This window comes from Bombus impatiens, unplaced genomic scaffold (genome assembly GCF_000188095.3).
Source record: "Bombus impatiens unplaced genomic scaffold, BIMP_2.2 scf_0259, whole genome shotgun sequence".
In the NCBI taxonomy this organism is placed as follows: Eukaryota; Metazoa; Arthropoda; class Insecta; order Hymenoptera; family Apidae; genus Bombus; species Bombus impatiens.
Window position 1 is genome coordinate 58,086 of NT_176678.1, and position 12,040 is coordinate 70,125.

Consider the following 12,040-nt stretch of genomic DNA (forward strand, 5'->3'; position numbering starts at 1 on the left):
AAATTGTGTAACCTACGTAATTGAAACGAATATCAGGATTTTCGTTATCGCGTTAGAATCTTTTTCGCAATCAGGTAAATGTATTTCGTAACGTTAAATAAAAATAATTAATAGCACAAATTAGTTTTATAACAATGATATTCGTTTATTTTTTACACATTTTAAAATAATATGCAGTGGTATATATTACATTAAAAGAGAACGATTTTTAAATAGCGGAAATAATATAATTTCCCGCTATTTAAGATATCCAATAATATCTATTGTAATCGTAGAGGGGGGGGGGGATAAAAGAGAGAGGATATATGAAAGTGATTGAAGGCTAAAAACTGCAAGGAAATCTACTGTGAATTTTGATAGAGAACTGTTGTTCTTCTAGCTTGGAAATACAAAATGCATATTAAATTTCTTGTAAGTACAAATCTTTCATTTATTCAAATTTGCATACTAAACAAATCATTTGCTTATTTTTAATGGCCTAATTTGATTCAGAAATGACAAAAAGTCATTTAAATGATCGCCAATACGTACAAATTTTGTATATAAATCGTACATCGTATATTATAAGCAAGTAAATTTAATTATTATTAATTATTTTAAATTAAATTTGAATTGAAAATTCTAAGTATTCTAAGTATTCTAAGTTATTAATATTATGGTGATAGTAGAATGAATTTTACCTAAGTCTTCTTTATTCAATGATACTTATATAGTAAAATGATAATAAATAAAAGAAAATAAGATAAAGTAATAAAAATAAATAGAACGTGATATTCAATTGTGAAAGAGCAATGGACCAGAAGAACGTTCGCGTGAAAGCGAAACAACTAGAAAATGAATTCTCTAACATGAGAGTTAAATTCATTGATCAATTAAACATATCCGAAAGCAGAAATTAAAACTTAATGACAGATTTCGTTTTATTTGAAAAAGTCTATTTATTTTCGATGTTTCTGTTATTCACCTTTTCCATCAATTTATTTAGCTTTTAACGAATGCAGTTCTTACGGTCGCAATTGACATTCCATGGGCCAGCAATCACCGATTTTATAAAGGTGATCAACTATCATCGAGTAGCAAACACAACTCGAAGTCAATAATAAAAAAAGATAACGAAGAATTACAAGCGCAGAAAATCAAAGAAACTAAAAACGTAATAAATAGATATATAAAAGTAGGAAAGGAAGAAAATATAGATCCTTGGAAATTATCAGAAGATACAGATCGAATACAATTTCAAGTAGAAGGTCATGAAGGACCAAAAACGTACCTTTTTGGATTTGATACTGGAAATGGGTAAATAATTGAAGTCTTAGAATTGAATTTTATTTGTGATGTAATTAAATAAAATTAATTTATCTATAGTAACTTGTATGTAGATTAAGACAATTATTGTGTTGAAAAATTATACGCATTGTTAAATTGGTCTTGTAATACATAGTAAAATAGCAAGTTTAAAAAATTTAATTAATGTTGACATTTCTGTAAATAACGATTTAGAAAATTAATAGTTCGAGAAATAATGACATTTGCGTATAGTAAATCAAACGTACTGTATGATAGATTAAATTAATTTTTTCCCTATATTACTGACATATACTTCAAATAGTTAAAAACAGAATTGGAGAACATAATTACCAGACAATAAAAATTCCAATTGTCATTTATAAAAACTAGATTTATTTATTATAAACGTCCAATTTTTTCGGTATACATATACATCGTTAGAAAACATTACATATGCTTAGAGGTATTTAATTAACAATATACCATATATTTATTGCAGAAAGAATAGACAATACAGATTAGAAGAAAGGCATCGCGATGGTACGATAAAAGGACAATATGGTTATTATGATGCGCAAGGAAAATTAAGGAAGATTCAGTACGTAGCTAAGCCTTTTGAAGGATATACTGAAATACATCACGAAAGTAATGTAAGAAAGATAAAAAATTAATTAAAAATCATACTTCTTTATTTAAATTTCAAATTAAATTTCAATATTTCAAAATTCGTACATTACTACGCATCAAAGTAAATGAAATATTAAGTAATCTAAATTACCATTCTATTAAAAGTTAATTGAATAGAAACAATGAATGATATTATAAAAGATGAAATTTGGAAAAAATAGACTGTCTTCCACATAAAGTTTGTTCTTAATATGGTAGATTCGAAAAAGTAAATAGTGCATACTTAAAAAAGAAAAAAAAAAAGAAACAACAGCCGTCAATGAAAAGTAAAAGCTAAATTTAAACGCAGATTTAAATATGCTATTAGCGAGAAGACTGTTAAGAAGGTACATATCCATATTCATTTATATGCGTATGTATGTATGTATGTATGTATGTATGTGTGTGTGTGTATATATACACACACGCGCATGCACGTGCGCGCGCACACACACACTTACATATAATGTATATTTTTCTAAATGTCACTGAGTTTCAAATTCCAGAATTTGCGAAAGTAATTTTCTCAAGGACTTTTTATAATATTCATGTTGTCTAATTAATAACTATGTAACAATGTTGCTATTACCTAAAAATCTTCCAATTCATACTCGTTCGGATTAATCATTAAATCATCAATATTAACGAAATACCCTCGCCATTAATATCTGGTTTTAGGTAAAGTTAAATATAGGATTAAATTAATAATACTATTTCAGAACTTTGAATATATTAACATCCTCGCTTGTTCGATCATCAATAACTAATTTTGATTAGTAATGTGGAATTAATTCTGGAATTAATCAATCAATACTAGTATTGGAAAAAGATATTTTAGTATTAGTATTGAGTACAAGATCTGAATATATGTACAATAACACCATATTAATAAATAAACTACAGATATTCATGCAAATGTATATTTTTATAAAAAATAGATACAGAAACAGAATATATATATCAAAATTTGTTTTGTCAATAGAGATTTAAGAAAAAGTACCTTTTTATTTTGCATATCTTTTTTATGTATTTAACAGATCTTAATACATTATATATGTACATCTGCATAAATATTTACTGCCTACTTATAATCAATGTAGATCTGTATTCAAAAAAAATTTCAATAAAATTATTAACGTAAAATATATACTTTCAAAAAATTCTCTTCTCTTTAGTTAATAATTGATATTCATATATCTATATTGTCATACATAATTTTTAATTAATATTTGTGCAGTACTGTTAAACAACTATTTGCATAAATAATATGTCATTTTAAACTAAATAAATAGGTTTAAAGTAATTATTAAAAATTTAATTTTTTATGAAATTACCTTAGAAATTTCTATCTTTTTAAAATAACTATTTTTATATCCTAGAAATTAAGTTTGTCCTAAATTGATTCTCTCATTCTTATTGAATAGAACTCTTTTACATTATATTATTTTCTTTTCACGTCTTCAACCCTTTATTAAACTTTTAATTTAAAAAATGAGATTCTATAACATTAAAACATTAGCACAAAAGAACATAATTAACCTCATTTAATTATTATAACAAAAACTTCTAATTTTTTTAAAATATTCAAATATTTTTGAACATAAAAATTAATTCCTCAAGATATTAATATATCTACTTCTGGAAATGTTATTCATTACAACCAATCAGTGCAACTAAAAGTACAATCAACAATGTACAGCTCATATCACATTTTCACAAGCTTCTGTGCATGTTTCATATAGATTTTTACATAAATGGTCTCGTGGAATACATCACGAGATGAACATAATTTGCAAACGCTCATCTAACTTCAACGTCAATTTTTCTGTATTCATTCTGTATTTTTTCATACTGTATTCCTTTTATTATTTTCCCATTTCTATCTTACTTCAATTTCTTATCATCAGTCCCGTATGATGAACTCTTACTTATTTTGGACATTCCGATCATTCTTTGCAAAAGTAAACAAACTGAAACGGTGAAATTAAAAGTATTAATATTTAAACAATATATAGAATAAACATAAAACTGTGTATCATATTAAAATACCTACTTAAGAAGATACTACTCGCTCCTATCGAGAAATAAATTATCGATCCAGACAAGAGAATAATAATCAAATAATAAAGAATTGGTGCATTCACTACCACTGCCCAGAAAATTATATTAACGAGTGAATTATATCTTCTTTTTAATGTAATCTTTTCTAATTTGGGTACCCCACTAAGTTCAAAGAAATCACCTGTTTGTTCAAAACTTTCTGCCATACGATCCTAAAGAAAAAAAAAACAGAAGTAAGAATAATTTCATAGCTAATTTCATTAATTTGAAATGAAATCATACTTTTTTCTCATAATGTTTATGTAACCATTCTTCAGCACCTTTCTCGTCTTCTGGCACTTCTTCTAACGGTATCCTGAAAAGACATATGTACGCAGTGATCCGTTTTCCCTGCAGTAAGTTTGTTAATGTTGGTTTTACAGGATCATCTGACTTAAACTGCAGTTGCATGTCATAAATGTCAGAAATTTTGCCCCGCATATGCGGTAAACTTGCTACAAAACCCTTCGTTCGAGGTGTTAAGTGATAATTTAATATTGGAAGATTCGCTTTTTGGGCGAATTTTTGACTGGCTTCTAGTTTTTCTGTTGTAAATCGTGTTCCCTCGGCACATAAAAGCAACTGCATAAAGTAAAATAATAATTAAAAAATTATTTCCATAAAACAAACGATCTTAAAAGTAAGTTTAAGATATATTAAAAATCACAGTAAAAATATGACAAAATTAAAGATCAAATGATTGAAATTGAATATCAAAAGGAAAATTCTTACCGATATACTATCTGGGTAATTTACAAGCTCTTTAATTTGAGAGGTGATTACTTCTTTATCTTTTTCCCAATTTCTTTCCATAAATATATATCCAGCAAATCTCCATGCCCACCCTAATATTGGAACATACTGTAATGATTTTTTTACATATGCTTTGCAATTCTGAAATATGCAAAATTTCACAATATTAGAAGGTAATCGAGTTACTTTCAATTTATCTTTTATGTAGAATTTTAAAACCAACACCAAGTACTCCTGTACGTTCACATATGATCCATCCACAAAGCCAATCTATTTCATATCTATGGTTCATTAATATATATTTATGATTTTTTCTAAATTTTTCTACATCATCCTTATTCATATAAAGTACAATGTCTAATTCAGACCACCATTCTGGTACAAATACTAACTCTGGAAATGTAATTTCAATTATACAGGATAAGAAAAAACATTTTCTTTCTATTTAATTTCTATGTCAGAAAAAAATTATATTCAAGAACTATAATATATTAACATTCAGATTAACTAGCTACTGAAGAAACTAGTTACAAGAAATAATATATTTAATAAAATTAATAAAATTAAGATAAGAATTTAAAAATTTACATAAAGCAAATATATCTCAAAATTGAATAATTAACATAACTTACGACAATATAAGGAATAGCAGAGATAGCAGTTAATCTTGCGATAAAGATATATGGAAAAAGGTCTAAGACCAAAGTACAAAAGACACTGGAAAAAATTGATGATCAGGCCCGATGTAAGAAAAGTTATACCAAATATAACATAAATCACATTAGATTGCTTCAATACTGATAACAATCCCATCTTTCACAATCTTTTTACATGTGTTCTTACAATGATAAAACATACATATATATCTCTTGAAGATTTTTAATTTTAATATCTGTAAAAAAGTTAAACATGTTGAATACACATTGATAATAATTCAGTTTTAATTAATGAGATAAAATAGAACATTTCAAGTTTGTCAACCTTTAATCATAATTGAACTTTTAACCAGAGGTTTCTATTTCATGTATATCTAAATATACATATGTATACATATATTAAATTTTCATACAATTCTTGGAACACAGATATCCATATATGGGAGATCTCTATTCCACATGTATTTAAATACATGAATATACGAGTATTAATGCCATTAATAATAGTTTTAATATAGCAGTCACAGTTTTGAATGTGTATTAAGAAAACGTTAATAATAAGCTAAATAAAACATTAGCAATAATAATCACTTAAAAGAATCGAAGGCAAATCTTAATTAAGATTTCGGCCGTATAAGTTTTGAATTTTTCAATTACACCTATCATTTCATTGACGATGATTTCTTCTACAAAAGTGTATTCTTATAAACTGTACTAGTTTTACAATATTTAGAAAAGATTCTATCCTTCTCCAATGATTCCTTGCAACTTTCAAATTTTGTGCCTCAACAGCAATTCAATATGTAAGTGATATAATTAGACTGTGGATGCGTAGTTTTATATGTCGAGATACGCAAAATATATGCTAAATTTATTTATCATTTTACAATATAATACATATAAAAGGGTACAATATAACATATAACATGCATACAATGTAATATAAGCATATGATATGCAGGAGTTACTTATTATTTATTGCAATTTACATTACAATAAGTAATAATGATCTTTTCCATATTTTCAATTGTTAGTCGATGTTTTTTTATTAGACAAAATTCGTTTATGGACAGAATATGTTCTTTCAACATTACAGGATGTGATAGGTGCGTATTTAAACTTTTCTAATATTGTGCTTCCATTTCCATTTATGAACCATTTAAGATTTTTCTCTGTCTAGATAGTATTTTGAATCCTGGATCTTTTTGGAGAATATAGCTACATTTTACTCTAACATTTTACTCCACAGGCAGTAGGTACATGATCTATTTTTCGAGTCAAATCTTCGACCAACTTCATTGATTCATTTAATAATAACATGTTTGCTTCCAATTTTGTTATGGTAATACGGAAGAGTGCAGAAATTAGCTTCAATAAACGCTAATTCTTCAGAAAGATTTTCATCCTTTAAAATCTCTTGGGCTGATTTAGTACAAGCTACATTTTTTTCTTTAAGGTTTTCTTTAAGGTTTTGTTCAAGATTCAACAATCTTGAAATAAACGAGAATTTAAGTATCATGTACAGAATTAATGATTCAATTAATTTTAATGAACTGATACATTACTAAATACACTTACTTCTTTAATAATATGCACATATCTTGCGTAAAATATCGCTGCCTTTAACTATGTTCTCCATTGTATTAAAATAGGTTCAGATGATAATGGAACCTATTTGGTAATCTTTTTATGTAAGTTTCAATGCTATGTGAAACTCTTAAATATATTTGCATCAAAAAAACAAATAAATTTATTGACCAAAGGGAAGTGTAGTCTCACTTTCTCCATTATTCTGTGCAAGCCATGTTAGAAGTAACATGTTAGTAACAGTTAACAACAAAATAATTTTAAACCTCTCCCACAATATTTTTATTGCAGAATTCACAGATTGTGGAATCCCAGTGACCTGATTTATTTTGTCCAATTCTTTACAAGCAAATGAGTAACGCATTGAAGCTGCTATTATCATTTTTTTCATATAATGTACTAACTATCATGTTTGCTATATAACGACTAACTTTATCTGTCATTTCATCAACTGAAATGCAAATAATGTTTTTCCTACCAATATCATTTTGTACATTTCGAATAATTTGTTTTATAGCAATCTTGTAAGTAATTTTTTTTTAGAATTAACTCGTTGGGAATATTTTGATTTTCCAAAAAATTCCAGTTTTCCAAAAAATTTACAAATAAAACATTGTTTAAATGCCATAAAATAAACTTATTTTTCCTTGCCATGACCATCATATCGAATGTTGTCATACAAATCTTCCAATTTTGCTTCAGCATTTCTTCTGTGCATATCAGTATTGGTATGTTGTTTTAACTAAAATTTTCATTCACATAAAATCTAAATCACAAGATTAATAAAAAAAAAGAAAAATGATATTAGATACTTAAAGTCATTGATTTTAAATTATATTTATAATATAATAATATTATTGTTCTGTTTATAATAGTATTATTGTTATGTTTATCATTTGATCACATACTTCTTCATTGCAGGACTCACAAGCAATTGTACCACCATATCACCATTGATAATCAAATGTATATCTGCAATTTCAGATACCTCTGTTTTTATCATTACATATCTTTGCTTGTTTTCAGCATTGCACAATTAATGGAACACTTACGATATTTGTATTTTATTAATATTACAATGCAATTGATTGCGATATTAGACTTTGTAGATAACTTGTTATTATTTATATCACTCATGATTCATCATATCACAACATTGCAACAAGTGGTTTTTATAACCCACTCGTATGATATCATGAGACAATATTATGGATAAAGTAGAGATACAATATAAATCTGTTGTCAATACCAAATATAATAAGAGTATGCGATGAGAAAGTTGCAAGAAACGTGTTAACATGATATTTGCCAACATTTAATGTCTAATTTTGGACATTTATATGAAATATGCAGAACATATACAATATGTAATTTATACAAAGTAAGGAATATTTTTGTATAACCCTCTAATGACAAAACATATTTCTATCTTGGTTCAATATCTTTTCCTATTTTCTATAAAAATATGCATTTACATAAACATCCACAATCTAGATATAACATTAGGAAAGCAGAATTCTATCATATAAAACAGCATTGAATTAAAATTGTTTCCAACATATTCAGCTGTTTTTGTTTATACTTGGATATTTGTTTTTCTAACCATGGTTTTCAAAACATAGTTTCAAGTAGCTGTTTCTTTATTACTTCTTTCTTATAAACTTTATAATTTGGCACTCGTAATTAGTATCTAATAATATATTGTGCGTACTGTAATTTATAGGCTGCAAATTATAAATATATTTTGGGTATCTACTCAATTATGGTATTATATCCTTCACCACCCATATAATAAATAGCTTCATCTTCATCAAGCTTTGCACGCTATATCACCCAACTTCTTTCTTTCAACATTTAAAACATATATGTATGTAATTGAGAAAATATATTTACTCTATCAAAATTATACCAATAATGTAGTTCAACTTATATAAATGAATATTATCTCTTTATTATGAATTTCTTCATAATAATGAAGACATATCTAGGAAATAAACAATCACAACACGATAATTATTACCCATAATGTCAAAGATCTATGTATGGCATTGATCAGTGTCAATATACTATACACGTGTACATGTATATACAGAATTATGCAGAAAATATGAATCTTTACATGTATACAGAAATCAAAATGAATTGTATCATTCGTATATTAGGAATATGAATTTTCTATTTCTTAATACACGTTATACGTGTCCCGTGTACACGTGTCACTTTATTATCCATTCAAAACTTTGACTTTCATTTCTAACCATACATACACACTTAAAACAAAAATTCGAAGACATTTTTAAATAAAACGTTTTTTAAAGTGAAGTATAACACAACGATTAAAATTGTTAGAAAAACAATTTGATATTTTAAAATTTTATAAATATCAGAAATATAAGATACCTTTTAACTACGTATTAGTCGCACACAATAGGATAAATATTATCATGGAATTATATCGCTACTTGATTGTATACGTTAATCATACATAATTTCTAAACTTTATTTATATAATACAGGAGAGATTTCGCAAGATGAAATTCATTATTTTTCTTCATACTATTTATATGTACCTGATTTCTTTCGAATGAAATAAATAACCTCATTCTTTGTTGACAGAAAGACACATTGCAGACAATTATTATTGGCCAAAAAGTATGAAAATTTTTTAAAAATCATATTCAAGAATGAAGTAAATATTACGAAGACAATAAAGTAATGTATGCGAAGAAGGAACCGATCGTCACTTAGTTATGGAAAAGAAGATCAGTAAACGATATAAATATTTAAATTCATATAGTAGAACGAACAAAATTTGTTAAAATTGAAATCCAATTAATGAGAAAATATATTATATTAAAAAACGTTCTTAATTTTAGGAAAAAGAAAACAAAACACTTGAAACAATTAACAAATTTTCACAATTCAACTCACCCAACTTAAATCATTTCTAAAATCTCGGGTCAAACAATTATCGCGTGTAAAGTGCTGGAAGACACTAACTTCTGAATAACTTCAACTTCTGTGTGCCTTTATTTACATGGTATTCACGTACGCGTAAAAGAAGAGATCGAAGAACGCTGATTGGTTGAATAAAACATCGGTTCTTGATCATTAACTAATGAATATCATTTCTGATGATCAGGTGATACTGTTGTTCAATAAAAAGAATTATGTAAGAATATATTCCATATTTGGTGTTTATCTAAGAATTTATTTTATGTAGGTTGGTGTCCATGCCGCCCGCAGTACAGTGCGCGAAAAATTGAAAACAATTATCAGAGTACAAGAGCATAAGAGCAGAATATCATTCTTATTACAGAAGTAAGTGTTTATTACTGTTTACTACCACGAGAATTTTATATACATATGTAGAAAAAGAAGGAGATCAGAGAATGTCGTCATTGACATTGTAAGAAATTGCTAAGTCAATAAAAAGAAAGAAACGTGTACATTAATATATGGAAATGCAATAGTTGTATACATATTGTAGTAAAAGGAACACGTCTATGTACAGGCTATCCCACGCAGCTGGAACAATCTATAATGTTAAAATGATGGAAAATAGAAAACAATTTCATTAGGAAAAATTACACACATGTACTACGTGATTCATCGCTGGAAACCACTTAATTCTTTTTAATGAAATGTTTTTCTATTTGCTGCCGTTTTAACGCTATGGCCTGTTCCAGTTGCATAGAACACCTTGTATACACACATACGTTACATAATATATTATTGTTCAAAAGTACATGGCTCGAATGTAATTTATTTGCAAAACTACAAGAATGATGTTATCTTTATTAAAGCTATTGTATAATATTATGATACGACAAAATATATTTATAAAAATTAATATCAGTAGGTATCAAATATTATACGGCTGTTTTGATTGTCAAACTATAGAAAAGCTGGAGATAAAGAAGAATTGATCGTGCAGGACTTTCAAGAAATCAAAAACGGTACAAAATCGCAGAATGTGGCATGCACATTGTAAACACGATTTTCTCGGTACCGCGTTCTCTGAAATGGCCAACACGACATAAATTATACTTGACCGATTGACTTTAAAAGCATACATTACCAAGCGTATCATATAAATTAGAATAATCAACAGATTGTTTGTTTCATTTCTTTCTTATCTGCGAAAGATCATCTCGCTGAATGACTAAGTGATTTAAGCAACGCGTATCCAGTTCAGAATTTATACAAGTTCGTTGATGAAATACGGTATCATTTCCTGTTAACGAATCAATTAATATCTTCGATTAAAAAAGCTTTAAAAAATACCACTCCATGTCGGAATTTACTGTAAAAGGTGGAAAATACGTTCTTCGTATCGCATTCCACTTCAATAATTAAATAATATGGCGTACACGGTTTATGGGGAATATTTTGATAAAGTTAAAAAGATTCAATTGAGATCTTTTTTCTTAATATCTGAAAATATATTGGGATCATACATTATAAAGCATTTACAACAAACACAATAACTTAATATTATACACTATATATAAACTTAATATTTATCAAGATATAATACACAAGCCACGATAAAGAGATCGAACAGTATTTGTTGGTAATATTTAATTAGCCGATATAAATATTCGAAGTTGGACGCGGAAGTTGTAGCTTAAACCGTTTTTTTTCAGCATACAACTTAATATTAACGAGATTAATTTCAACTTAATATCAACAGTTAAATGTTACAAATACAGAAAAGTTACCTGTAGCTTATAGTAATGCAATCGATAGTGTTTTATCAGGAATGAATTATTAATTAAAAAGAATTGTTATATGTATATGTCCTCTTGCCCTGATCCAAATAATGTTGTATTCGATGAATTTGCGTTGAACACACAAAAATTAGGCTTACTTTTACGCCTTTCCCGCCTTTTAAATTCCGACTTGCCACACCATCCGCATCAAATACATGAACAGTGTATTTGCGTGTTTTATCCATGCACGAATCATTTTAACACTAAACTTACCAC

General features: G+C 27.0%; 2 protein-coding genes and 1 long non-coding RNA gene across 4 annotated transcripts; 2 read left to right on the forward strand and 1 right to left on the reverse strand.

Annotated features, from left to right (window-relative positions):
- The first annotated feature begins 1 nt into the window (after position 1).
- On the forward strand, positions 2 to 2,248 carry LOC100746452. Its single transcript, XM_012384396.3, has 4 exons — positions 2 to 74; positions 276 to 411; positions 986 to 1,296; positions 1,787 to 2,248. The coding sequence occupies exons 2-4, from the start codon at positions 394 to 396 to the stop codon at positions 1,956 to 1,958; spliced, it is 501 nt and encodes a 166-aa protein (XP_012239819.1). The 5' UTR covers positions 2 to 74; positions 276 to 393; the 3' UTR covers positions 1,959 to 2,248.
- A 1,159-nt stretch (positions 2,249 to 3,407) lies between these two features.
- LOC100744413 (1-acyl-sn-glycerol-3-phosphate acyltransferase gamma) lies at positions 3,408 to 10,147 on the reverse strand. 2 transcript variants are annotated; one of them, XM_003488651.4, is made up of 7 exons: positions 9,981 to 10,147; positions 5,439 to 5,698; positions 5,030 to 5,199; positions 4,786 to 4,947; positions 4,297 to 4,635; positions 4,007 to 4,226; positions 3,408 to 3,923 (listed from the first exon to the last, which is right to left on the reverse strand). In XM_003488651.4, the coding sequence occupies exons 2-7, from the start codon at positions 5,617 to 5,619 to the stop codon at positions 3,838 to 3,840; spliced, it is 1,158 nt and encodes a 385-aa protein (XP_003488699.1). In that variant the 5' UTR covers positions 5,620 to 5,698; positions 9,981 to 10,147; the 3' UTR covers positions 3,408 to 3,837. The 2 variants fall into 2 exon arrangements, with proteins under 2 accessions (XP_003488699.1, XP_033176110.1); XM_033320219.1 differs by lacking the exon at positions 9,981 to 10,147 and adding an exon at positions 7,041 to 7,166.
- On the forward strand, positions 10,064 to 11,600 carry LOC117151528. The gene is made up of 2 exons (XR_004461524.1): positions 10,064 to 10,191; positions 10,273 to 11,600. It is a non-coding gene; the product is annotated as an uncharacterized LOC117151528 (long non-coding RNA).
- Positions 11,601 to 12,040: the final 440 nt, after the last annotated feature.